General features: G+C 39.8%; 2 protein-coding genes across 11 annotated transcripts; one reads left to right on the forward strand and one right to left on the reverse strand.

Annotated features, from left to right (window-relative positions):
• Positions 1–173: 173 nt before the first annotated feature.
• Positions 174–6,774, reverse strand: ABRAXAS1 (abraxas 1, BRCA1 A complex subunit). 2 transcript variants are annotated; one of them, XM_064416648.1, is made up of 9 exons: positions 6,540–6,774; positions 5,585–5,675; positions 4,664–4,700; positions 4,168–4,234; positions 3,324–3,517; positions 2,629–2,748; positions 2,229–2,313; positions 1,631–1,739; positions 174–1,484 (listed from the first exon to the last, which is right to left on the reverse strand). In XM_064416648.1, the coding sequence occupies exons 1-9, from the start codon at positions 6,624–6,626 to the stop codon at positions 1,057–1,059; spliced, it is 1,218 nt and encodes a 405-aa protein (XP_064272718.1). In that variant the 5' UTR covers positions 6,627–6,774; the 3' UTR covers positions 174–1,056. The 2 variants fall into 2 exon arrangements, with proteins under 2 accessions (XP_064272718.1, XP_064272716.1); XM_064416646.1 differs by having other exon boundaries at positions 4,168–4,217; positions 6,540–6,667.
• Positions 6,185–27,911, forward strand: LOC135298758 (glycerol-3-phosphate acyltransferase 3-like). Of its 9 annotated transcripts, XM_064416636.1 has the most exons (15): positions 6,185–6,422; positions 7,127–7,301; positions 8,603–8,723; positions 11,165–13,650; positions 20,638–20,710; positions 22,229–22,499; positions 22,860–22,934; positions 23,233–23,322; positions 23,651–23,744; positions 24,037–24,152; positions 24,886–24,941; positions 25,289–25,374; positions 26,014–26,142; positions 26,551–26,630; positions 27,067–27,911. In XM_064416636.1, exons 4-15 carry the CDS (start codon positions 13,495–13,497, stop codon positions 27,179–27,181), a joined length of 1,341 nt encoding a protein of 446 aa, XP_064272706.1. In that variant the 5' UTR covers positions 6,185–6,422; positions 7,127–7,301; positions 8,603–8,723; positions 11,165–13,494; the 3' UTR covers positions 27,182–27,911. The 9 variants fall into 9 exon arrangements, with proteins under 9 accessions (XP_064272706.1, XP_064272713.1, XP_064272711.1 ...); XM_064416638.1 differs by lacking the exon at positions 6,185–6,422 and having other exon boundaries at positions 6,718–7,301; positions 13,421–13,650; XM_064416641.1 differs by lacking the exons at positions 6,185–6,422; positions 11,165–13,650 and having other exon boundaries at positions 6,716–7,301.
• Positions 27,912–27,931: the final 20 nt, after the last annotated feature.

The raw sequence follows: 27,931 nt of genomic DNA on the forward strand, positions 1-27,931 counted from the left end.
ACTGTATACATTTTGTATTTAACAGTAAAAGCACACATGCATTTTTCTAAAAAGACTTAATCAAAGCTAGAGGGAATTGTCAGCAACATGCCTTTCATGCTCTCACGACTTAGTGTTGAAAATAATTCATCTCTTTAGGCTTGTGCAACAAGAAGCAGAAGGAAATTACAAAAGCCATTAAAAGAGCTCATGTATTTGGTAAGTATGATTTTGCTTTTGAATTTCCCAACTCAAGGCTACTTTTCTATTAAGAACACCTCCATCTTTTTTTTTTTAACAGGATTTATGCCAGTTATGTTTAAGGACCCACAATTTCTCACAGACCCCAAGCTATGTAACATCAAGTATCCAGAGTGATATACTGTACAGAAATAAACAATAAAGCTGTTTCTCATGTTTATATACTTGTTTGCTGGAAATGTGGTCTGCTAGCATAATGTGTGGTTGACTGAGGGGTGGATGTCAGTCCTTATTTTATTTTTCTTCACAAAGTCTCTGGAAGTTCTTGTCTGAAGGAAGATTAAAGCAATAAAAGAAACTGGCAGCTATGTGGACCCTTTCCTCTGCTCACTGGTCTTGCTAAAGCTCAGGTGGCTGTTTTTTCACTTGCTGGGTTGCAAGATGTGGAGAAGTAAACAAGCACTGGTTTCCTGAGGATAAATTAATGTATTTAAACTGTGGCAGTTCACGTAGACAGCTAATTGTGTAACATGTTCACTTGATGCCCCCTGCATCAGGAGGGTAGCACTGTTTCTTCACCAGCAGCTTGAAGCTGTCTCACTTTGAGGCAGTATGTGACATGCTTATCTGACTGATAGCATCCTGTAGCACAGGCTTTGAACCCTGAGAGAGAGAGAAGACAGATGCAACTCTGGAAGGCAAAGTGAGGGAATGTCATCTTGGATTTATCTTTATGCCGAACAGGATTTGTGCACTGGGGGAAAAAAAAAAACAGCCTGCAAAAATGTCCTGTTCCATATATTCTTGCAGTGCTAGAGATTGATACGTCACTGGAATACACCAGCAGTAGCTTTTGGTGTGAAGCCATCTGACAGATCAGAAAGTAGGAGAGTGTGGGTATTCCTTTGCATCTCTGTTTTTTTCAAACACATCCTCATCTGTTTCAGTGCTGCTCAGTGTAAGCTTCCTTTCCTGGTCACTGTCCTCTTGGTTTTGAAGTGGTTCTTGGTGAAGCTGCAGTGATCTGGACTTCTTGAATGACCTTGAAACTGGTGTTGTCCCCCTGACCTTACGCTTGTTTAGATGCCTTGTTTCAGCTTCAGTGAAGTCTCTTTCCTCTACCATGAGAGTCAGTTTGTCCATGACATTAATATGATGGTCTATGTTACAGCAGTTCTTGGATATCTGTTGGCCTTTGAAGGAAACAATGCATGTCTGAAGTGTGGAATTGGGGAAAAATGTTTGTAGTGCCTGGCAAAGGAGAACATTCTCCTTTGGCTCTGCTGGGTGGTTTTTGTCTTCTCCTGGGGAAAAAAAAATCAAAGTCAGAGTTGCAGAACCTCTTGCACCACTGCTGTTTTGGCTGCCTCAGGTTCAGAAGTGTTTTCTGCTTCTGCAACTTGAGTCAACTTTGGAAGGGCAAGGCTTCCATCACATTTGGTTAACTTACCTGAACAGTTTTGTTGCTTTTTCCTCTTTATTTCTTCTTTTAATTGGTTCACCTCTGCTAAGAGTTTTTCCACAGATCGTTCACTGACTTCTACTGTAATGCATATTTTCTGCAAGAAGAAGAGCATGTTGATCAGGCTAACAGTATTCACAGTAGCTGACTTTAAAATTGTTGAAAAATCCTTGAAGTTACTCATGGTTAAGTTGGACACAGAGTAGTAAATAGATTAAGTAATGATTTGGAGGTAGATTTGTCAGATAACTTAAACTTTGTGTTGAGCAAGGTGCAAGATGCTTTATTTGATCCCATCTATGCAAAGGAGATCTAATGAACTACAGATAGTACTCCTTCAAAATAATCCTCTTGTAAGAATTTATTCATGGACTTGAAGATTAAACATTGTACTTTAATCAAATGGGAACTTAAATCCTCAGCTTTGACAATGTAGTGTGCAGCACAGTAAACAGAACTTGCTGACCTTTCAGTTTGTCCATGTTTTGGACATGGCTCTGTTTTGTCATGCAGTGCAAAATGTTGTAGCCCTTGGCTGCCTTGGTTTTGCAGAGCTGATGAAGGTAGGCAGGCCTGCCTGGCTTACCTTCAGTTCCTCCTGCAAGGTGGCGTACATCTCGTTTATCTTATGAACCTCCTGTAGGGACCCATCTTCGTGGAAGAATTCTGACCTGTGACCAGGAGTAGAACAACATAATTGCAAGCTAGTGATCCCAGTGCTTACTTAGTAGGAGCTTTAGTGAGTAAAGCATTTTGAGCTTCAATGCCAGATGCCTGTGCTGAGACAGACAGCTCCTGGCAAAATATGGGACTGAATTAATTTCTTTGTATGCTGGAATGGTAAGTAATTGTAGAACACAGGTCAACAAGTGAAACAAGGTATGGCTGTAACATTTACAAAAGCACTTAAATGCTTCTATAGAAAAGTAAGTGTAGTTATGGTAGTGGGAAGCTACAGCTGTCAGTAAATACAACATATATTGTACCTGTGTTGTCTCATGGCTCTCACAAAACCAGAGGATACACAGGAACCGGACACTGTTCTGTAACCTTGCTGTTCTGCCATGCCCAAGTTGGTAACCACCAAAGGGACTTTCTGGAAAAGTCTTAAAATGCATAAGCATGAAAACATGATCTATTAGTATCCACAGATGTTTCATTGAAAGTTAAATGTTTTTGGCCATTCAGGATCTGATGGGAGAGTTACAGTATGCTTAATCTTTGCTAAATGTATTACATCATGTACAGATGAGGCTAAAGGCAAACTCCAGGAGCAACCAGAAGCTGAGCAATGCCCATCATTTCCCCTCTTTCTGACTGCAACACACACTAATGTAACATTTGCTTGCTAAGCCTAGCCTGCAAGCAGCATTTCTCTGAAGATAAAATTGACAGCAATTTAAATATTTTGATGAACACCTTGTATGGTTGAGGTCCTGTACACAAAACAATTCCATCAGATGTAGCTTATATGTGTAAATAAACTGACAGTGTCTGCACTATAGATAAAAAGGGCAATCCCAGAACAGAAGTCCAGGGTAAGCCTTCAACTGGGCTGTGGCGACATAAGGAGTCATCTTATTAAAAGTTTAAGTTTCAAAGATGAAATATACAGTGTTACTGATTCAGTTGCAACAAAGTAGAGAAACTTTCAAGTTTTAGCACATACTGTAGACATTACCCTTCCTGAGGCCGGTGTAGAGCATGTTCCAATCTGTAAGTAGAACAGCTTTCTGTCATCACACTAGAGGTTAAAAGGAGGAATACAAGCCCCTGGTTTGATAGGTGTGACTGCAGGTTTTTATGAAGAACTCTTTCCCGGAATGTCATGGTCTGGTCTGTGTTACGTCTGAATTTGTACCATCCTATTACACTCTGCAGGCAGAAGAAAATTCACAGTTACTGTTGAATCATGATGTCCCTGTGTGTCACTGAAGCAAGTTTCCTCCAGTGCAAAGTCATGTCTGAATTGTTTGCTAGTAGGTGCATAGTCAAGCAATTAGTTGAGTTAAAACCTTTAAAACTTCTAAGCCTAATTCCCATCTTCTTTCCTTCAAAACCATGTGTTGGTCTGTTTCTTAGCCTGTGTTCAAGCTGACACTGCAAGCTTTTTTCTGTTTTGTTGTTTCTTTCCAGCTTCTACTTTCCCCTTCTAAAACTTTGTCCTGTGGAAAAAAGTGTAGGTTTTTTTGATGTAATGGTCCTTAACCAATTGTGAGCTGACCTCACTGGTCTTAAGGTGGAAATTCCTTTGGTGCAATTCCTTTGGGATCCTTGAAATGCTCACTTGAGAAATTAATAATTCAAAATAAAGTTGTGACACATACGTGGGCAAATCCTAGTCAAAGATAAGCTAAACTGTTTTTTTATGGAAGAAAAGGATGTAGCTGCCCTGACCAGCAGCATGAGGGACTATAAAAGGTTTAAAATGAGACAAGAAAAAACCTTGATGCAAGAGGTATCCAGAACAGCCTCCAAAATTTGAGTGAGCTCCTCAGTATGGTTTAGATTTAAGAATAAAATACCTTCTTACAGCCTGATAGTATTTTCTTCAGGGCAAGTTCATTCAGTTCTCCTGCAGAATTATAAAAGCTATAAGAAAATTAGAACAATTAGAGGGGGAAAAAATTAGACTGCAAAAATAGTTCTAGCATGCTGAGAATCATCTTGCTTTAAAAAAAACCAATTAATACTACTAAGGGTGAGGGGTTAGAATGTATGGAATGCTTTTTTTCAGTGTGTTGACACTGTTCTGTAGTTTATATGGTATCATAGGTCACCAGAAGGTGCAGTATGCCTTATCTCTGTCTCTTTATGCATAGACAAACATTAAAAAAAAAAAGACATAAAGAACCAAATAGGAATAGCATAAGGCATTTTGCATCTGTAATTCCAAGAGGTTGATACAGCTACTATAGTTACAGCTGGGTGATTTTCTCAGGCAATGTAAATTTAACACTTAAAGAGTTCAGGTTAGGGTTAATTTTAACTTTTCAATATCTCTTTCCTTGAGATTCTTACCTGAACAACTGGTAGCATGGAATGTGCTTCTGTATGTCTGGAAAGAGAAAGTAACATTACTCTGGGTTCATCAGCTGAAGATGTATATTCTGCTGCATGCTATGGTCAGCATGAAACTGATAGAAAGACCAAGAAATAATTGTATATAATTTCCTAAAATTGAATGCATTAACATAAAATTAAATAAGGTGAAGAAAGGAAATATTTTTAAAATATGTTCTAATTAATTTTGTCAAATGTAAAGGGAACCACTTATATAAACTCTATTTTTGTTTACTTTTCTACTACGTCAACTGAAAAATCAGGTACTTTGTATTTTCTCCTTTCTGCTGAGTGAAGGAGAAATATGTAGTATGAAGGATTTTACTTGAAAACTCAGGGACTGCTGTCCCTGAGTTATTCAATGCACATCCCCTCCAATCACATCAAGATGATAACAAAAAATACATCTGGCATCTGCTTAGTGAAATTACTAAAGAGCTTGCAGCCTTCACGCACACAATTTTATAAACTCCAAATGAGGTAATAGATGCTAATACATTACAGTTCACATCACTGATAGACAAAGCTTTTCCAGGGCAACTGTAGTCCAGGAGAGTTTGTGATGTAGCCAAGACAAGGCTCTAAACTCTAAGTTATGTTTAATGTAACAAGATATTTGGCAAAGAGTAGCCATCCAAGGAACTAGAAACTATTATTTCTTTTAAATTACTGTGTTTTCTGCAGTAAAACTGTAATCTTTTTTAGCGGTTAAAAATGTTACAAAATAACCCTTCCATATGTTTTCAGTTGTTTGGGGTTTTTTTTAATCAGCGAAGCATGTAGGATCTTGGTGCTTTGATCTTGACGTAGACTGAAAACTGAAAGCTGTCATTGACTGCCCCAAACCAAGCAGGCTATGAAAAATGTGGACACACTAACCGATTGTATAAACAACTTCAACATCATCCATTTGTGAGTCTGTAATGCTGTTCTTGGCTTCACCTTTCACATCTCCGAGGAGAAAACCTTCCTTTAGAGGGGAAGAAGAAAAAAAAAATAAAAAAAATCACATTAACAGTAGCACTGAACAGACACTCTTGCTCTCACAGACCTCCTGGCATTCTGCAGCTGCCTCGGGAGAGAAGTGCAGCTTCAGACACTGATCTCTTCCCTCCGCCCACCCTGAGGGAAGAGACAGAACTGCCTGCGTGAAGCTGAGTTGGGGGAGGTTTAGGTTGGATGTCAGAAAAAGGCTTTTCCCCCAGAAGGTGTCTGCGCAGTGGAACCGGCTCCCCAGGGAAGTGATCACAGCACCCAAGCCTGGCAGAGTTCAAGGAGCTTTGGACAGCGCTCCCACAGGCATGTGGTGGCATTCTTGCAGTGTCCTGTGTGGGGCCAGGAGTTGGGCTACACGGTCCTTGTAGCGTATTCTGTCATTGTTTTCTTTAATACCAAGTGCGAGTGCTGTCTTCAGGAGAGGAAAAAGGGCTGTCAAAACGAACTATATATATATATATAATTTTGTATTTTTTTTTAACAGGGTGTGTTCTCGCTCATTTTTCGGTACCAGCCCGCAGTTGGGAAGCCATCCTCAGCGCGGCACTGCTGTGTCTCGCTGGGTGTGCGGAGGCTCCCGTGCTCCCCGAGCCCGAGCCGTCCGCGGCCGTGCCGCGCTGCCCGCCGGGCCCGGGCCCGGGGCGGACACGGCGCTGCAGCCGCCGCTCGCCCCGTTCGAACGCGGAACGCCCACGTTTTTCCGCCGCTCGCCCACAAAGAGGTGCCGGGCGCTCTCTCCTCAGGGCCGGGCGGGGGAGGCCCGGCGGCAGCGCGGCGGAGGCGGCCCGCCCCTCCCTCCTCTCCCACCGAGCCGGAGCGGCCCTCCCGCGGCACCCACCGTGTCCGAGTCGGTGCTGAGGTGCTGGAAGGCCAGGGCGCCGAAGACGAAGCCCGAGAGCAGGGCCGAGGTGCTCTCGCCCTCCATGCCGGCAATGGCGGGACGGGCCGCGGCCGGGCGGGAGCCCCCAGCGGCCGCCGGCGGCAGCGCCGCGCCCGGGCCCGGCCGCCTCAGCCCGGCCCGCGGGGCCCGGGAGCTCCCCTCAGCTGCAAAACTGGAAACTTGCTCTCGAGAGATGTTCTCCGGTGTTTGGTTTTGTCCGTTTTCAAGCCTAGTCAGCAAGAAGGGAGATTTAATACCAGGGGAGATCTAATACCAAGTCCTGTGCCTGTCGGAACAGGACGTACAGCTGTATGTCTATGCACTGCGGTCCTTGAGAATGCGGGGAGAATCTTCCGAGTTAATCGCCTAATAAAATGTGATAAGGAGGCAATAAAATGATGGTGCTAAATAATCATCTGACAGCAGTAAATTGTACCACTTCTTCCTCAGATGTGGACCGTTTGCAGAATGCGTGTTTTGTATTTTTTGAGCTGTCACATTTTACTTATTTTTAATACTCGCACTAACATTTTTTCCCATTATAGCAGGTGTTCCTGACATATCAGCCAGAAGTCCTAGAAAACAATTTCAGGAAGAGAGAGTAACAAATGACAGCATTCTTTGAAATGTGATCAGAGGTCTGGTCTAAAGGCCACAGGGGGTTTACTCCTTTGCTTTGGGAGAACAAGTGTTTGATTTCATCACTCATCAGGACTATAGGTAAGCACAGTCTTAGCCTTAGAGGTTAATTTCCTGACTCTTGAAATAGGATGTATGGACCTGTGGTCTTTCAAGTGGTATTTCCATGCTGGTTAGGTCTCACACATATTTTTTTAGGTTGCATATAAATAATATAAAATTAATATTTTCAGTGCAGTTTCTTTTCCTCTTTTTTTTCAAGATTTAGAAGGAGTTTTGGCATGTTTATATTTAAATAAAATTCTTTAAGTATTATTTGAAATATATGTGACTGATGCTAGTATTTAGAAGGGAAAACTGTTGTGATTCTTAACTATTGTTACAGTAGAGAAAGGGACCAGGTAGGACTTTAATTTCTCAACACACTCATAAATGATCTAAATCTCTGAATAAGGAGATGACAAGCCTTGGATAGTACAGAATGATGGGCAAGGTTGATGGGGAAGAGCTAGCATGCATTTCTTGCAATGCAGACCATGTGGTATTAAACAAATGGGTAACAAGTGCAACACATCTAAAGGAACATATTACAACAGATTATTCCATTATGGACCATGTTGCTGTGGTAGAGGCAACAAGAACAGATGATATGATAAGCTTCTATAGCTGTTTGGGGAGAAAATATTGAAAGTGGACACAAAATGCTCACTCAGTTCAGGAATTCTCCCAAAGGACCCTGTGTTGTGCTTGCAGTCACTCCTAAGCCAGAGCTGGGAGAAAATTGTATGCATTTAATCAATGCAATAAGTGTTAGGCATTGACAAATTAGTTTATTGCATTCAGTGTCAATGATACACAAACCACATACAAGATTTATATGGACAATATATGAGATGGGTACTGACAGCCATGCAATGCCCACACATCTGTGGGAATACATTGCTGAGCAAACAAACCTAATCAGAACAGTAGTGGATTTCCCTGGTTTGAGATACAAAGACTCAAGCCTGTTGTAAGTCACAGGATACAATAAATGACTTTCTGTAACTGTTGAATTTATCTTGTATGGAAACAATAATGCTTCTGAAGTCAGAGCTAAATGTGCTACAGTTATCCTAATGAGTGTTACAGTAGTTAAAGATGCTTCTTCAGTGTTTTCAGGATTTGTCAAAGATAAAGCATAACTAGCACAATCTTACTGTGGTCAGATATAAACATGCTCCTGTTTGGTGGCATAGATGGAATCTATAGAGACCTCAAGAGTAGCAGACATAGCTCAGTTGGAGTGAGAATGCAGAGGAGCACATATTTGCACTTCAGTGCATGAAGACTGTGTTTTCCATTAATAAATATTACACCTGACACTGCTTACTATGCAATAGGTGACCTCTAAGGTTATTCTGGCCTTTTGGAGAATTTTCCACATGTAAAGCATGAACCTCAGCCTTGATAAATATCAAAGCAAAACTACCAGAGATTATTTCACCCTTGAGTAGCAATCAGGTAAGGGGTTTGATAAATGTGAAGTTGAAACATTGAGAAGACATAAGCAAAACTAATAAAGCCTTTTTGTTGTTGTTATAGCTGGTTAAAGTTTAGTTGAAAAAAGGGATGTTCTTAGTAGTTTTCATTCTGAGTACACTCAGCAGAATTACTGGGGTGTAGAATTTTCTGATCAGTCCTGATTGAACACTTTCTTATAATGAAAAGCATGATCCTGATATCCTTGGATGTTAAGTGATGCTGGTGAATCAGCCCAGGTTTGCTGTCTGACTCTGTGTCATCGACTTACAAGGCTTTTCAAAATAGATCAATCTTTGTAGCATGGCAAAACTCAAAGAAAAATACCAGGGAGCCCTACAACTGGTGTCAGAAGAATAATTTTAGCAATAATACCATCTTCCCATGCCTAATGGCAATGTCAGGATGTACTTCTGTATACTGGCTGCAAGCAGCTTTGGACAATGTTGCTACTCCAAATAGGTAAAAATTATACCCTGTCTATTTCCTATAAAAAAGGATCAAGTGATAGAAGGTTGACCTTGATTGACAGTCATGATCATTGTCATTTGCCTCAGGTAGAAATACCTCTTTGTTAATCCTTAGGGAGTGTGTTCCTTCAGCATCTGAAGCAGCACCTGGCTGAAGCTGATGTGCTAGTGCTGCTTTGGAGCACTATCTGCTGGGGACATGTGATGTTTGGGTGGTCTGATAAAAAAGGCCTTACAAGAAAGGCAGGCTGCAAACTCTCCCAACATCCCTTTGGAGTCACTGGAATTGTTGGTGTTGGACAGGAAGAAAGCAAAGCAGTAAAGAGTGGTTGCCAAAATTTCTGTGACTGTGTGATTCCTTCTTTTTGAAGACCACAGCAAGTGTTATTTCCAGGCTGTGTTCCCCTTGTGTATAGGAGGGAAGGCAAAACCATGGTAGCACTCCTTGAAAGCTCTCACTTCCCACTGCAGTTTTTAATCTGTTCACAGTGTATTTGAACCTGCTTAAAAGCTGACTGCTGTGCAGGAAAGGGCCGTTTATACCTGATTTAACCCTTCCATGTGAGGCACTACAAATAGACACAAGTCAGCGCTGTGTTTGCTTCTTCTTGCAGTGGAAAATTAAATGGGTCGTAATTCCAGTTCCCTCCGACAACTGGCAGTTAGGCAATAGGCAATGTTTTGCAATATGAAATTAGCAGAATGACCTCAAGGGATCTAGAACCTGGAGTAGGCAGCTGATGCCCATTCCATCTCCTTGTCATTTCCCTAGGAGACCAGGAATTGTTTCAAGTGAATTTGTTATGCTTGTGGGTGTCAATTTGAGATTCATTAAATTAAAGGATCTTCGCTCTTGGATTCCTCCTATGTCACCCACATTACTTTCTTCTAAGTTGGGTTCCATTCTTCCAAATGGACAGAGAGTTTTGCACGTTTTCTGGTTGATTTTCGTAACATATGGGGCACTTCATCATAAAAAAGCACTTGTGTTTATTTGGTATAAATTCCTGTTATTTACTGAACCTTACAAATGACTGCTACATTCTGTTGCTGCATGTTTATTTGCATTATTTGCAATACTTCCCCTCTTCTGGATAAAGCCTCTCTCACAGCTTCTAAACAGATGTGATTGCAGTAGGCTGGCTCTGGCTAAGAGGGACAAAAATGGCAGAAGAATGACATTCAGAATCTCTGTTTAGTCAGTGGATGGCAGAACTAATTCTGAAAAAAAATATTTTGCTGAGGAAATTTATGTAGTCACATTACAAACTGTGTTATTCAGTTTAGTGTTGGATGCGTATCTATTCATATTGGAATTTAACAAAAATGACATTTCGTGGATCTTCTGAAATAATGATAATGATAATATCATCATCAATTATTGTGATGGGGTGCAAAAAGCTATGCCAAATTTCTGACCAAAAATAGGAAGCTATGTTATGAATTGCCTGAAGAAATAAATAATTTCCTTTCCACTTCACATCATGAGCAAGTTCATTACCTTCATTCAGGGCAGAGATAAAATTCAAATCCACATTCACTTCTATAGCAGTCTCTAGTTTTTTGGAGTTAAGACATACAGTGCTTAGACCATCATGTCTCAGTTTTTTATGCTTATGGTCTCAAGAGCAGAAGGATGCTTTAGGAGCTTCGTCAGCCATTTTTGGCAGAAATTTAACAAAATTACACTCCTTGGTCATGACTGGACAAGTTCCAGTACTCAGGTTTATTCCTTAGTGGCTTTTGGGACAATTTTCCATTGAATTAAAATTTTTATTCCATACTGTTAGTAGGTAGACACGCAGAATCTTCTTGATTTTTGCTGTCATTCCCAATTTGGGTGGTTGAGGTGCAGGTTTTTTGTTTGTGTGTTTGCTTCTTTTTCTCTTCAAACCATGTGACATCAATGGTAACAGAGTAGTAAGAACACCGAAATGGTTTTCATTATTTCAGGAGGTACAAAGTGGATAAAGCAAAGAATAATTGTAAGAAGAGCCTTGGCCATATGGATCTTGTAGTACCTTTGGGCTGGATGGTTTGACCACCTCAACAGAGAGGCGACTAGAAACTCTTCAGTTCTTTATATGGTTTCACAGAATGAAAAACAACTCTACCTTATCCAGGAGAGGAAACTTCTTCCTCCCACCCAGGCTAGGCAAGTCTGTCTTTCCCTCTGTGCTTTTAAATGATCTGTCTTGTGTGTGTCTAAACTTGGTGCTGAGACATCTCACCAAGTGAGTCGCCACATTTCTGTTCCTTGCAATACTTAATTTTGTCCCCCTTTCCTGCCTCAAATCAGGTCCCAGAAATTACCTCCACCCTCCCGCCCACGGGGTTTTTAGCACCCAGACTCCGTGCATTCCGATCCCCTGTGCCGAGGCTGATGGCAGCTATTCACAGGTGCTGCCAGGTGGATCAACGCCCTCTCCTCCAGATCTCCACCACAGGCCCCGCTAGGGAATGTGTGCTAGGTGGGCAAGCCACTTGAGGAAGAGACCAGAAAGGAGAATAAGGAATAATAGCTAAGGAGAAATGGGCGAGCAAAGCTGTCTTACAATGGAGCATTGTTCCTAGAGAAGCCTTTTGGCAGGGCAGGTAAGAAATAGTGGTTAATGGTGTACCTGGCAGCAGCAGGGTGGAGAGCGAGAGGCTTAATGCTGTCACTGAGAGAAAGAGCATTGGCAAGGCAGAAACACTTAAAAAACAAACCAGTGAGGATACAGAGGAGGATAGAGATGTAGAGGATACAGAATGCTCAGAAGGCAACCAGCAAGGGGAGAGAAAGGTGAGGAAGCTAAGTAACAAAAAGATGCAAAAGAGAAGTTATATTGCTGGAGAAGATTGCAATGTCATTTGAAAGACCCGAGGGATATCATGCAGCAGCAATCTGAAGGTACAGAAGAAACTCAACTCACTATGTGACACAAGAAGCATGCCATGGATTCACATGGGCTTGTGAGTGTCAGGAGTCTGTGTGCTGGAGCCTGGGTGTGTGATGTAAATTAGAGGTGGTGCAGCCCCCTCTGACATCTGTGCTTCTCTTACTGCCTGGACAGTGTTGGATTTTACACAAGGTCTTTGTAGCTGCTTCCATTTATAAGGAATTTGTTGCTTCATAACACAAACGAAGCAATGGTACTTGGGGATGGGAATATTTTAAAAAGGACAGCCGGGGCTTCAGACAAACACAGCAATGTATTGGCAAAGGGAAGATCTTTTGTGGACCAGCATGTCACTGTCTTGGAAGTTGTACCCTAAATCCTCCTTCCACCAAGGCTGGTTAATTTGTTCTGTAGGAAGGTGGTAAATGAGTAGCTGGTGGTCTCCCATGAAGTTCTAGAGTTATTCACCTTTACATCATCTCTGATGCAAGCAAAAAGGCAGGAGAAGGGTGGCTGAAAGGGGTTGAGCAGGGTATTTTCTAAAAAATACTGAATTAAATTATTGAATTTTGATAAGCTAGAAGGAGAATCATGATTATCTATTGCATTTCAATTCTGTAGTTGAATATGTGTGAAGATAGATGGCTTGTTACTTCACCACAGTGTATTTTGTAACCCTGTAATACAGGCTTTTTTGGTGAATTTCTGATAGAGATAGAGTGGAGGGAGCAGGTTTATTGTCTTGTCAGTCCTTACCTGCTGAAACTTGCATCTTCATTTCAAATGTGTTATTAAAAAATAAAATAAAATAGAAAAAGCCTGATTTGCACCTCAAGCTTCTCTTTCATTCATTTGTTCAAATACCAAAACAAGGCAGTTATCTCACTATGAAATAGAAAATATGAGTGAATAAGCCACAGATTTGTGCAAACATCAGTTGGAGAAATGCTTCATGTGTATTAATAAGAGAAGATTTTAGATTCTAGAAGATTTTAGTCAGAAAAACACACCCACCTAGTTCTGTATTGTAATTTATTGGCAGGACACCTTGTGAAAACCAGTTTTCACACTGACAAGGTTCCTTATTGGCAGCATCTAATTATCTAACATATATTATTACTTATCATGTTTTTTCTTTCTTCTTGCCTGGTGAGCAAATGCTTATCAATTACAAGGAAGTGGGTGGAGTTAGGGCGGGACATAGGGTAGAAATTACCTTATCATTGAGAGTATCAGTAGTGTCAGTCTTCAGTGAGCAACAGCCTTCTCCTAGAGACAGCTTTGGCTTTTAGAATGTAAAATTTTTCTTTGCCTCTGTCTCTTGAAGCTTGCTAGGTTCTCCACTACAGATGAGCATATATTCTCAGAAAGGCAGCTGGTTGGCATTTTGGAGGGGCAAACATGGAAGAAAATAGAGAAGGCCATGGCCTTGCAGAAGGCAAGATTTTGTCCGTCTGGATTATTTTATTTGTGGCATTAATTTTGTTGCCTTCGATATTTCGAGTGTCACTGGGGATTTCTCATTTCTATGTGAAAATTGTAATTAAAATGTTAGAGGTAAGTTGAGAAGTGCGTTCAAAAGGTATGTGTTTGCTACAGGATGTTTTTAATAAAAAAATAAAAATCTGTACAGTTGGTAGAAATCCGTGAAAGTCAGCAGAAAACAAAATCCATTAACTTGTATGTGTTATTTGCTGCTTTATTTTATAAGATAATCTTTTGAGGGGTGTCTTTAATGATATCTAGTTATGTGCTGGCTTATTATCTGCTACTGGTTTGAGGTTTTTTGGGGTTAAAGTAGAGATTCCATGGTATTTTCTTCTAGTTTATGCTTGTTAGAATGCTTAATGCAAGTAGAATACTCATGACAAGTCAAGTACAAAGAAAAAGATCTGTTAGTTTGTGGGAGTTGCTAAATAATAAAAATCTGTATTTTAGATGTATATAAGTTTCAGTGGTTTTATTTGGATTGTTTTAATTGCATGGAATTAATATTCCAGGTAAGAACACTGATTCTATGTGTTTGCTTCACCCAGTTATAAATCTGGGGGATTCACAAGTTCTGCTGTACAAGACTTAAAGGAATCTGTGTGCAACCTTCTAAAAGTATAATTTTTCTAGAGATAAACAGATAATGACTATGATTCTGATCCTCCTTCTATCAATAAAAGGTTTCTGGGGCTTTTTATAAGCCAGAATCCTATTTAGTTTTTCAAGTTTGGCTTTTGATATCCATTATTAGCCAGAAGTAGGTGCTGTAAATTCATCATATTGAGCAGTAAAGCATTTCCATTTTCCAGTAGATTGACTTTGTGCTTCTGGCATAAACCCGCTTTCTGTAAATATACTTTCTACTTGTGGCAGAAAACTTGTTACTATTATTGTTGCTATTATTATTAGGCCCTTGGAGTAATCTGTTTTGCAGTAGAACATGTCTGTAACAGTGTGATACAGTTAATATCATGACCATCTTACCTTGCCAATTCTGTCTTTTATCCTTATGTTCTCTTCTGTTTGTTGTTGTTTGTTTGTTTGTTTTAATACTGATTAGGAGCTCTTGGGCAGTATCTGTCTTCAGCTGTATGAACATCATTTAGCATAGTGCAGATGACTGCAAAATTTAAGGGTTACTTATTTTTTTCAGATACTGATATCAGCGGGCAATGACTGCCTGCGGTGGCTGTATGTAATATTGGCCTTTATACATGAAATATTTTTAATAAGACAGTGGTATGCTAATTAAATTCTTATTCTCACCCTAATTAAGAGCTACTGTCATATCAAACCTGTCTTTAGACAACTTTGCTGCTGCAGTTGGTGGGCATCAAAGTAATTTCTGGGGGATTTTTCCCTGTGCATTTCACAACTCCAAAAGTGATGTTTGACCTACTCAGGGTGTGTTTTATGTAAGAAGGCACTTCTCTTGGTAAAGCACTTGAAGTATTTTTTCTCTCCACGCTTTTTGTAACAGGTTCTGAGTGTCATAATTCCATGCTCACGATGTGGAGGATCAATGTACTGAAAAATAAATAAGTTAATTGTTATATGATCAGCTATAGCCTTTTGTGTATAGTTCCCTGTTGCCACAGCAGCTAATAACAGGAACAGCACAACTCCATGCACTGCCATTTGGGCTGGCTTATTTTGTTCTTTTATTCATAAGTTGTTCCCTAATTGTCCTGTGGGCAAAGAAGGAGTTTCCTCTGTTTTCATCTTGCAATTAATTCCAATGGTTATCTCTGAAGTATTGTCAAATGCTTCTCATTGTGCCACAAAAGTAGTTAAGAGCTATCTTGGTGGAAAATGGGAGGGAGAAAGAAGGGAGGGGATGTTAGGTCCCCTTTGCTTGTAATGTGGCCCACTAGGCTCTTTGGAAGAAAGGGTAGGACTGGAAAACCCTGGGTTAAAGCTTGTGCATGGAATTGCTGGGCCTTTTCTTGGAGTCCTGGGGCTTTTTCACCAGAATGCAAGCAAAATTGCAGCTTGGCATAAGTCAGCTTTAAAGCAGATTTGTTTGAGATACAAACAACCTGACACTGAAACCCTGGAGAGGTGTTGGCTGGTTTCTAGCTGTGGTGTCGTGTTCCTGCACATCCCACTAATGGGATAATGCACAGAGACCATCTGTGGTTCCTGTTGTCCTCTGGAATGGTGAAACAGGATGTCTTCCCAGAGGGCTGAGCTGCAAATGCTGAAGATGCTTAGTCACATATTAGCACACTACTGACTATATTGCAGGAATATCACTGCTCAAGGAAGTGCCAAAAAACTGGGTGATTTCAGCAAAAATCCAACCTTGAGCACTATGGCTGGTCACTCCATTGTGTTACATTTGACTTAGTCTGTTATGTAGACCAGCAAAATTAATAGAAAACTTCTCATCCAAGGAGTTTCTTTATATCTGTTTCTTACAGCTGAGCAGAGGAAAAGCATGTTCTATTTTCCTCCATGTTTGGCAACTTGAGAAAAATAGAAGAGTGGAGACTGAAATCAAGGACTTCAAAGTAAAAAAAAAAAAAGTTTTTTTTAGTTTTGTTTTCAAAGAAAGTGTATCTTTAGACCTTACTTAATTTGCTGGGAGCAAAAAAGGTGTTTCAGGATAAAACTCAAGTTTTCAGATTTATCACTAAGCAGTGAGTAATGTTGGCATATGATGAGATAAGTCACTTTGATTTCTTGACTTCACTGAAGTGTTATAGCACCATGAGTGGTGATTGGACTAAATAGGAAAGATATAATCATGCATGGAAATAATTTTTACCTTCTGCTGCTTTTCCATCAAGGAATCTAGATACTTGTTAGTTTAGAAAGAAAATAAATAATTTTATAAAAGCAAGATTCAAAGTTTGAAAATTTGGGGTGACTGGTTTTGTTTGCAGGTGCTTTTTATGTTTAGGTTTTTGTTTGTTTTTTTTGTTGGTTTTTTTTTTTTGAGGACATATGGATAATACAATAGCAAAATATATACTCCAATATAGTAATATACAGTAATATACAGTAATTTCTCAATTTCCTATCTATTAGCCCATAATTCTTCTTCTTATTACCCTTAAATTATCCTTCAAATATTTCTGGAAATTATAAAGGTGAACATGGTTTGGGTTTTGTTAGGGTTATTCTTTCACACATGCTTATAAACTTTTATTTGTAAATAATGTCTTTTCTCTGAGCTTTGTCCATCCTGGGGTTTGTTGGAGATGAGGATAGTAGCAAAGCTGTTCCAAGAATGTTAGTCCAGTGATTGCAGAAGAAGATGCATTTGCTAGGATGAAATCTATGCTCTCAGAGCCCTGTGAAGAGTCAAAGGAACACATTAAACAGCTGCAGCTCTATTTGCCAAGAAATGTTCTGGAGTTCTACAAGATCTGAACTTCTGTATGAAATTGGAACATTGTTGCTTCTAGAGAAAAAGTAATCAGCCAGCTAAAAATTGTGCGTAGTTTTTGCATTGAGAGCTCACTTGTACACAGAGGTAGCTTGTGTGCTGTGAACTCCTACTGGAGTATGGCAGATGTTGCAGACAGTTCAGCTGGTGAAAAATTGTACTGCTGTGCTTTTAAATACATGGTTATCCTTAGCTGGCCTCTCCATCAAAACCAAAACAAATTACACCTGTGCTTTTATCCCAAACAAACCCTTCTCAACCTGTTTCATCAGTCCTCATGGAGCAGCCAGGAGATTTGTGAGTTCTTTTCACAGCCTGAGGGTGGACAGTCACATCTTCTGAGACACTGAGTGTAACACTCACACCATTTGATCTGGGTTCATGTTCGTGATGGGCAAGGGGAAATAATGCCAGGCAGAAACCACTCTTGGGTGAAGAGGTCACGAGTGCTTGACCTTAGATGGTGATTTTAGTTCATGCTGAAAACTTACCAACCTTCTCTCTGCCACTGTAGTGGAAGACTTTACATGGAAGAATTGCCCCAAAGCCTTCGTCACACAGAAGGAAAAGATTGAGAAAAGTTCATGTAATGAGTGATTAGAAAAACCTTTTGTGAGAATATGGGAGAAGAGGTAGTAAAATATGGGAAGAGAGGCAAAACTGAATTATTATTTCCTATGGAAAGATGGGGTATTGAGCTATACTTGAAAGGGAAAAGGGAGGAAAAATCCTGCAAGATATGAAATTTCAGGAAATGAATATTTCACATTGTATTTCATGTCATGTCCTGTGAAGACAGTAATTAACATAAAGAAGTATTGGGCACCCTCCTTTTGTTTACAATGTAATTACAGGAAGCTCAAACAAATGACTGTTGGACTGTTGGAGTTAAGCTGTCAAGTATTCAGTATTCCAGGTGGGATCTACCATTGGGTGTTTGGGCTTCTTGTGTGCTCATCACTTCAGAAATGGGAGTGAGGGAAAGCACAACATCTGAGTTGTCATTCAGTCAGCAGATGTAGGAATGAAGTTGCTACATTTAATACTTAAATTCTGTGTTAGTTGCAACATCAGTGGGATTTTTTGTAAGGTATTTAAAACATCCTTTCATTACTGTTTTGCAACAAAGACCAGCGTGACAGCTCTGTCTCAATACTGTGCAATACAAAGGTGATCACAAAGCCTTATTTCATTTTGGAAAACAAATTATACATACAGATGCTACCAAAGGCAGAACAACACAGTCGCCACTGCAGAGTTAGTTAGTCCAGAGTTTGATCCAGACAGATGGCTTTGACAGGTGTCAGTTCAATGGCTGGACTGAAAGCCTAAGACCTGGGTGACTCTACAGCTGTATTCCCTCCTCACTGCTTGTTCTTCAGCCTCCCATGCCAAGCCACGAGTTAGGAGAATTTCATGTCCCATGATGGTTTGTGGAAGTATATTGCCCTTTTTCTTGCTCACATACTCTGCCCAAAGCTTTCCCATGGTAAACCTCAGTTCTTGTAGTAGAAGAGAAAATGGATAACCGCTCCTTAAACACCTGCTCTGTGCCAGTCCAGACTTTGTAGATGCCTGTCTTAACCCATCTCAGCCAGCTCTTTTCCAAGCTAATGAGCCCTGTGTAACTGTTCAGCCTTTGAAAGTTCTTCCTCCTCTTCCTGGGACGCTGCCTTTGTAGCCTTGACTATTTAGTTTGTCTGCCACTTTTGCCTCACTCTTTCCCTGTGTTAGGAGGTAAGATTTTATAATTTACTAGTAAGCTTTAGGAATTGTTGTGGATTTTGACTTGTCTTGCTCGTTTAGATTAGTTAACATATATTTTTGGAGTCAGCTTGGTCAGTGACTGTCACCCTTTTTCTGTCTGGGAACTAAAAGCCAAAATACCTCCTGGAGGTATTTCAGGTCCTTCAGGACAGTATGAGCAAGCTCATTTCTGGCAGTCCTGGCCAGCTGACAGATGCTTTTTTATGTAGGAGGGCAATGATAGGCAAGATAAGGGTGGTAGACAGGAGACGGGAAAGCAGACTAAGGCAAAAGGCTTTATTTATTTGTCAGTCTCAAATATTTTACATTTTATACTTTTTTTCTCCCTCATGCCATGCAACTATCCTAAAGGATGTTGGGGAAGGGATGAGGACCAGCAGTATTTTGTGAAGAGGTTAAATTTGCCACATCTGCCTTACTCTCTTTTGCAACATTCCTGTACCTGTTCTGTATGTTCTTTCATTTCTCAGTGTGTGGGCTGCTGTTTTCATGACATCCCCTGGCTCCACCATTCTGAATGACTCTGCATGTGTTGCAAAAGATTGAGAGATGATGTACCTGTTGACCTTTTCAGGAGAATAATTGGGAAGTATAGACAAGATGATGCTCTGTGGTGCAGGATTTTAATTTCTTTTTTGGGGAGGTTGTTTGCTTTATGGTGTTATTAAAGAAGGTTTGTATGAAGCTCAAAATACCACATCAAATGCTATTCTGCCTTCACTTTTTTCCTTTTCTTTTATGAGCCTGGTAAAAAAAAAATGTTAGCTAAGGGTAACTAAAATATCCTAGTCCTGTCAAGGAAAAGTGTTCATTTTGTTACTGACTTAACTTTAGTAGCTACAGAAAGAGCGTGCAAAACTTAAGGGTGGCAAAAAGCTGGTTGATGTTTGCACATGATTCATGTTGTAATGTAGTGAAGATAATTTGAGATCAGCTTTGTGGTGACTTGTGTGGCTGCACATGTCACCTAGAGGGAAATACAGTGTTTAGCAAGAGTTTGTATGTAGCAGATGGATTATCCTTATCTGTTGTAGATGGGAACCCTTAATAGCAGGTGAAGACATAAACTGAGTGGGTCACTGAGCCTTTAATAATGAGCAGAGCCTACGCTCAAGCGTCCTATGTCCTTTGTTAGGGCAGGTACCTTGACATAAATACAGACAGATTTTAGTGCTCATGACAGCTACTATTTATATGTCTGTGTATATATGATGAAAACATTCAAAACTAGGAAAACTTCAAAAATTAGGCATATTTTTATATTTGATTTCGCTAATGGAGAATTTTATGATGCTCTATTCAAGGAGAAATAGTGGTTTAGCCCAAAAAAATGAATACAGGGAAGTGTGAAAGCTCATTGCCACAGCTGCCACCTTCTGAAATACTATTAATATGAAATGTTGCCAGCTTTGTTTTCTGTCAACAGAGACCACTTGAATGCCCTCAAAACGAGTAAATCTCTTTTATTCTTTAAAATAAATATTTTAGTTCTATTTTGCTGGCATGTCTCTAATGTCAGTGATATTATTTTGTATAATCCTATTGCCTGAAGCTAATTGGAGAAGAGAGAGTTTTGGACACATTGGATCTTATAGTCTCATAGGTAGTTCAGTAATTTGTTGGACCCCCAGAAAAAAAAAAAAAAACAACTGCCTGTGTCCTGAAAAGAAGTTTGAGCCAAACAATTTTTCCTGGAAATGGCAAAAGGTAGTCTATGGAACAAATGAAACGGGAGGCGTGTAGGGCACCCTTCAGGCTGAATTTGAAAGATGAAAATCCTAGACCTGGCAGGGGTGAAAGAGGCTCAGACAATTCACCTGAGGTAATTGCACAATGTCTGGAAATGATAAAATGAAAACCATCAACATCTGCTTTTCTTGTTTTGGGAACAGTGGGCCACCCTGCAGATTGAGGAGGGAGTAAAAAAGCAGAAGGCGATGGCACTTGAAAATTTAATCTCCACTGGTAAGATCTCTGGATGAAGGGGACACAGCACTATTTATCGTGTAAAAAGGCAGCTATGAAATAATCTTACTTAGAAAGGAGTTTGATAAGCAAATATCCATTGAAGCTATAAACCTACATAAACATGTTATAAAAAATATAATCTCTGAGTTTTGTGAATAAAAGGAATTAGAGACTAGTGTGGGTATATAAAGACATTGCTGATAAGCATTTGGGAAGCATCCCTGTTTTCATAAGTGTTTTTTGCTTTCTGGCTCCATCAGGTCTCTCTTTACAGGATTGGGATAAATTAATGTTCTTTGTGCTTGACATGGCTCTGCATAGTTATCTTTTGCTTCTTGTTAACTCCTGGCATGGAAAAAAATCCAGGCTCTGAAATAAAAGAGTTACAGCATCCCACAGATCACAGATACAATTTGCACTTCTTTCTAGACACAAGGATAAAATCCAAATAGGTTTTTCCCCCAACTATTTTTCCTTCCTTCTTTGACCAAAGAGTTAAGTTCTCATAGTTATCCTTTAACTTGTAGTGTCATTTTTTAATGATTAGTCATGTAGGCTGCTTGGTTTGTCAGTTAATAATTTTCTGGTCTGATGATTTCCTGGGAGTTGAAGGTTTTACTGAAGTACAGATGGAGGAAAGTTTTGTGATTCAGATCTGGGAGAGGTAGGTTGACCAAGATAAATTAAGTGTATTTTTATAATGCATATTTAATGTCATCCTATATGCCCCATCTAAAAGAAAAAAAAAAAAGAGGGGGGGGGAACAAAAAGGCCAAGTATTAGCTGGTATGAACCAAGAGAATTTTAGTTACTGTAACCAGACAGATAAGAATCTGGTCTCAGAATGACCTCAGCAGATATCTGAGACTTGCTGTATGGCTGTCCTGTGGGGTGTGATTTTACGAATAGCAGAGCAAGAATGTGTTGTCATTCTTCCTGCACAATGTGTCTGTGTAATGCTTTGTATGTCTGTGGGGGGAAATCCAGGCACTTTCAAGTTTCTTGATGGGGAAGTGACTCTTAATGGAGAATGAATGGGGGAGATAGAAGGTTCCAAGAAAAAAAAATGCAGAAGAATGTGTTTTTTTACAGCTGGGAAACAATAAAGCTAATCCACAGCAGCAAGAACAATCATACCAACTCTGCCTGAATTTGAGTCAAGGCGCCAGGAGGGATCTGCTATCTTGGCAGTGTATAGGTGACATTTCTAGGTGTGAGTGCCTGTGTTATTTGGTAAACAATAATGAAGTAGGTGTTGTGCTCAAGGTTTTATTTGCAGCTTGATTGGAATCCTTTTCTCCTTCCTTAGCAACTTAGGGGCATTATATGGCATAGGATTAGAGAAGTAACTTGTGCAATGAACTGTCAGTACATAAATGAGGCATAGCAACGCCATTATTGTGCTTGAGTAGGAGAAGAGCTGTTTCTAAAAAGCATATGTATTTCTTGATATTCTCTTTGGAATCCATGTTGTTCATTTCACCATGTGGAAGGAAGGCTTGTTTCCTCATGCAGGAATCATCCAGAGAGATGAGACTCCCATGGAAAAGGAGGTTGTTGGCCGGTGCCGAGGATGTTTCAGCCTTGCTGATGTCATGTACTTCTCCAAGAAGGGCTGTGAGGCAGTTGCAGAAGATGAAGTCACTCGACGGTTCTCCTCTGAGGAGCTGCTGTCCTGGAATCTCCTCAGCAGAACCAATGCCAACCTGCACCATGTCAGCTGGAAACTGGCTGCTGTGTGGGTCACTGGCATCCTCATTCGCTATTGCCTCCTGCTGCCCTTCCGGTGAGCCAGACAGGGATTGTATTCCATGGTACTTCTTACAGAAGTTGTGAAATAATATAGTATTGGCTAGCAGAGGAAGAAGAACTTGGCATGGCATCTAAACTAAAATATCCCTTAAAAAAAAAAGTAAATTTCTCACATTCCATATGTTTTATTAGTAGTCAATTTGCTTTTAAAATCCAGCAAAGCTGGATTAAGGGGTTTGTGTGCTGGTTAGCTAGTAGCTTCTTGCTAGTTAGATGCTATTAATGCTGGAAGGAAGCATTGTGAAGTGGATCAAAGAGCCAAATAAGAATGCCTTCTTGCTTACTCCTCCAGTTTTGCTTCTTGCCATTTAATTAAGATTATTTTACTTTGTAGCATCTGCTTGTCTGTTTTCAGCATTCTGTTGCTGGTGTTGGCCACTACTGTAGTAGGACAGTTTCCAAACGGCAGGTAGGTATTTGCTCTTTCAATTTCTTCTGTATTTCTTTGAGGATTTGAACTAGTAGTTGGAACACTCTGCTGAGGTCCAGAGGATTGATGTGGACTATCATGGGGTGACTTTTTCTCTCCTGTAAAATTATAGAGTGTTGTGAGAGAAAGTTATGGCAATGGCGTCTGAAAGCAGACATGCAGTGCGAGCCTTAGTATGGTCTTTGTAGTAACAGCAGTGGGGGATAACTCAGAGAGATTACATTGCATCTGTGGCTCCATAGAACTAGAAATGTATCTATGGCTTCATTTCTTTTAGAGTTAAAGGCTGGCTGAGCAACCAGGTCCAGATGATATGTGCCACCTTAGGTATCCGATGTCTGAGTGGCCTTGTTCATTTCCATAACAGGTGAGTGCTGCCACCTTGCCCTTTATTAGTCTGGAATTTGTTTCTTGCAGTATTTAACATCTCAAGTTTTGGAGCAGGATTCTTACTCCATTGCTGCCTGGATACTTGGTGATGGTACAACTTGATCCAAAAAGCTGTTTGGATCATCCAGACTCTGTCAGGATGTTCACATGCCCTCCTGCGTTTCCTGCCGTGTATTGGCAGGGTGCGTGTAGATGATGTAGTACTGTCTTCAGACATTTAGATATTTTTCAGTGCTTGCCACCTGATTGGGCTTGTAGTCTGAAGAATAAACATTAACTAATTAGTTGTATGGTTGTCACTGCAGGGAAAACAAACCACAGGAAGGAGGTATCTGTGTAGCCAACCACACATCTCCATTGGATGTCCTAATCCTGGCCAGTGATCGATGCTATTCCTTGGTATGAACAAGACAGTTGGTAAATATCAGTAATGTTGAGATGCACATAGATGTAGCATTAGGTAAGAGGATAAACTTCCTCAGAAAACAGGTGGGATTTGACAGCATTCAAACTCACAGTTCACTCTGAACTGCAAAAAACTAGATGCAGGCAGGTGTGTGCACATTTATGACCAAGGGGATTGGTATAATTTGTCAATAAGCTTAGAAATTATTGCATTTGTGTTTAGAATTTAATTTAAGAGTATGTGTGTGTGTGTTTGCTTTGTAACAAAATTCTTTTGGGCTTGCAGGTTGGCCAGGTACATGGAGGGCTTCTGGGACTTATTCAAAAATCCTGCATGCAAACCTCTCAACATGTCTTGTTTGAACGCTCGGAAATGAAAGACCGTCACCTGGTGAGGAAAAAGTAAGGTAGTGAGGTGTTTGCTTCATTGTCCGGTCAGGTGTGGTAATTTGTCATCAGTGTGGGGTTTTTTTGACATTTTTTGTCATCAATTGTGGGGTTTTTTCTTTTTTTTTTGTTGTTGGTTTTTTCATTTTGTTTTGGGTTTGTGTTGGTTTTTTTTTGATGTATGGTGTTTTGATATTGTCCTTTAATGCAGACTGAAGAGGAGCTCCATGTTTTTGACTTGTAGGAAAGACAGTTATCTTGGAAAATGACTGATTTTAGTGTCAGTAATCTGCTTAGTGGTGATATTTGTGGTTTTAAGTGATGCAGCAAAGAAATCTAGTAACCTGTCACTTAACTAAATGTGGAGAATCTTTAGATACATGTAAAACTGATGTTGGGAATGTAGAAAGCATAAAAACTAGAAATTTGGAATATATTTCAGTCTAAAGAAAAGTTTGACTGCATTCATAGCTGAAATCTGGGAAGTTATTTTCACATACTTCAAGTACCACCATTCTCTGGTTAAAATGGAACTTCTTACAGCTTTGTAGAAAATCTACTTTTTTAATTAGCAAGAGATACTGAGATAAAAGCCTGAAACCAGAACATATTCCAGATGAGGCAACTGACTGGGCAAAAGGCAGTTGGGCAAGGGCTTTTCTTGTTCTGTCTGAGAGGTAATGAATGTTTAGATTCTTGGACAAAATAAATATGAAGTATACACTGAAATTTTATTTTCTCTCCACAGAATTAGAGAACACATTGCAGATAAGGCCAAGTTACCCATTTTAATTTTCCCAGAAGGTAAGAAGCAACTCTATTGATTTTTTTGCTCTTCTCACTTCTTGCCATTGAGTGCAGTTTATTATATCCAGTCTTAAGAAGTGAGGTGTTTGTTTTTAGTTTGTAGAATTAATTAGCTCTTTTGAGATATTAAAGGTCAGGCTGTAGTATTTTACAACAATTTTATGACAGTTTATTTGCTTTAGCATATAACAGAATGAAGACATACAAGGCTCTGGGATTATGTTCCAGAACTAAAGCTTACTTTCTCCTTTAACAACTAAGTCTCCTTAAGACAGTTTAGGATTAATTTCCTGATACTTTTCTCAGAGTGGATTAAGCCCTTCATCTATTTTAATTCTGACCAGGCACCTGCATTAACAACACGTCGGTAATGATGTTTAAGAAGGGAAGCTTTGAGGTAGGAGGAACCATCCATCCAGTAGCAATCAAGGTACTGTAACTGCAGTTTTCCAAACGTGGAAGGATTGGTTGCAAATGCTTCTCATGTCAGAGAAGCTGTTCATGTGTAGGCCTTGATAAGGGATATGTTTGGTGTGCAGAAAGTACTGAATAAGCCCTGAGAGACACAAACTTGTGGTTTTAAGCAGTATGGGAAACATGTAATTTCTGTCCTGGCTCTTATGTGCTCTGAAGATAAGGGCAGTTTTCTTGGCTCTTTCAAGTCTTTCTGAGTAGCTTTAGCCAGGTCATTCTAGATCTGGAAATATTAGTTACTTTTTCTGGCGCTATAATGTTGCCTGATCTTATGGAAGTTCTTAAAAATGGTGAGAGCATTGTCAAGGAAACCTTTGTAGTCAGCTTATTTGTAGATGACAAGTTGAATAAATCTTTTGCTGTAGTTGTGTTGCAGGTCTGTCATAGTTTGACATCATGCATTCCTTGTAAATGTTAACTGTTAGAACTTGTAATAAATGTTAGAAATTTACTCTGAATTTACTGATGCTTTCAGGAGGTGTGATTAGATTTGCCCGTTATTTAATAAGTTGAATTGTGACTTGGTGGCCAAAAAAAAAAAAAGCAGCAGTTTATGTGATTTAATCCAAGGCAACTTATTTTTCTTGTCTTCCAGTATGACCCCCGCTTTGGAGATGCCTTCTGGAACAGCACAAAGCATTCCTTGATGACCTATGCCTTTAATGTGTTAACCAGCTGGGCTATTGTCTGCAATGTGTGGTACCTGCCCCCGATGGTCAAAGAGGTTCTTACACTTTTGTATGTTTTGAAAGTGCTTGAGAAATGTTGTCTGGAAGGAGGTCTGCATTACTACACAAGGTGTTCTGAGTCCTTATTGATAACTTAATGGACAAAGGCCAGGAAACAACACTACGGTCTTGGATTTATCTTGGATGCATCCCCTGCTCTGGCCAGACCTGGGACTTCAGGCTGTGTGTTGCTTGAGGTTGTCCCAGAAACCAGAGAGCCTCCCATGTAGTTCTTTTTGGCACCAAGTAGTGGCAAACCAGGATCAGCTGGAACTGCTCACATTTGGCTTGTGGGTCAGGCACAAACCCTACTGCCCGCTGTCTGACAAAACCTATCTTTTTAAATGAGGCACAGAGAAAATGTCTATATTGTAAAGCAATTAATTAATGTATTTTTTTTTCAGGAAGAAGAAGATCCTGTTCACTTTGCTAACAGAGTCAAGGCTGTCATCGCTGCTCAGGCAGGAGTGTCTGTGCTTCCTTGGTAAGAAGCAACACCTCTGGAATTGCTTTTAAAGGTGCTCTGTATTCTGAAATACTAGCATGGAATCCTTTAAAACCTGCTTTGTTTACACTGTAGTCCACCACTCCAACTGACTCTGATTCAGAAAATGTTACTTTATTACTTTAACAATTACATTAGAATAATTAGAATAATATAGTAGACAGGGAGAAACAGAGCTGACAGTGGATCTAGACAGCAGGCAGTATTAGATGAAAATTAATCACTTGCCAGTTAAATGCTGGGTTAAAAGAAGGGCATTGTGGTGTTGTAAGTCTTGGCAGTATAAATCACTTAGCATTGTCTTACAGATGTCAACATTAAGAGTGGAAACTGCTTTGACTACATAGTCTAAATATAGTAATGTTTTCCTGCCTTGACCCCGAGTTTAAGGATGTTTCTTTTCTCTGTCTTTCAGGGATGGGGGACTGAAAAGGAAAAAGGTCAAAGAGTCTTTCAAGGAAGAGCAACAGAAAAAATATTGTGAGATAGTAATAGAAAATGGATCTGTGGAAAACGGAAATGTTTGTTAAATGCTATTTATTTTATCTCATTTTTCCATTATTTATCTCTACCAGAAAATAGACTGGCTTTATATTAAACCCAACATGTTTTCCTTCTCTCCCTGTAAGATATTTTGCAAACAATAAAGAAATATCCTTATTTAAAGCAAAATAATATAATTTTATAAATAAGAAAACATAAAATATGCTAATACAATTCTCCCTGATGCTGAGAAGAATCTACAGTAAAATTATTTATGTTCATTAAAGTACAACTTTAAAATATTTGCAATACCTTGAGGACTTAAATGGTTACTTATAATAAAGTACACATCTGTACTGCTAGACTCCCTCAGCAACTTAGACTAACAATACTCCTGTAAGCCACAGTAACCATGTTGCTCTAGAGATAGATCTCCTGATGTCAGAAGACATGAAGCATTTCACCAAAGTATGTTTTCTGAATTGCATGTTGGAGAGGAAGTGTTATATGTCAGAGGGAAAAAGCAGATGCTGACTTCTTACTCCATGTCACAAGGCCAGGGATGGCATTGTAGAACATTTTCTGCTATGACAAAGAGCAGAACAGTGTCCAGGGCATCATGTCCCTGATGTCTGGCTGTGTGAAGCTGAGGTAAATTAATCACAGCCAAGGACAGTGTCATAGAAATATTTTTAAATCATATCATGTGGTTTTGTTAGATCCCTTTTTGCGTCTGTTTGTATGCATTACACAAATTAAAGAAAGCCTATAATGTGACATCCACTGTCCTCTGCTGC

This window comes from Passer domesticus, chromosome 4 (assembly GCF_036417665.1).
Source record: "Passer domesticus isolate bPasDom1 chromosome 4, bPasDom1.hap1, whole genome shotgun sequence".
Classification (NCBI taxonomy): domain Eukaryota; kingdom Metazoa; phylum Chordata; class Aves; order Passeriformes; family Passeridae; genus Passer; species Passer domesticus.

Excerpts from the sequence above, each read along its gene's own strand:
- ABRAXAS1 (XM_064416648.1), bottom strand. The coding sequence starts at position 6,626 with ATGGAGGGCGAGAGCACCTCGGCCCTGCTCTCGGGCTTCGTCTTCGGC. Across the intron at positions 1,740-2,228 it reads CCTTGCAGGAGGAACTGAAG|AAAATATGCATTACAGTAGA; the intron begins GTAAGCCAGGCA and ends TTCTTCTTGCAG. Across the intron at positions 1,485-1,630 it reads AAAGCAACAAAACTGTTCAG|GAGAAGACAAAAACCACCCA; the intron begins GTAAGTTAACCA and ends TTTTTTCCCCAG.
- LOC135298758 (XM_064416636.1), top strand. The coding sequence starts at position 13,495 with ATGGAAGAAAATAGAGAAGGCCATGGCCTTGCAGAAGGCAAGATTTTG. Across the intron at positions 24,942-25,288 it reads CATTTTAATTTTCCCAGAAG|GCACCTGCATTAACAACACG; the intron begins GTAAGAAGCAAC and ends AATTCTGACCAG. Across the intron at positions 26,631-27,066 it reads GGAGTGTCTGTGCTTCCTTG|GGATGGGGGACTGAAAAGGA; the intron begins GTAAGAAGCAAC and ends TCTGTCTTTCAG.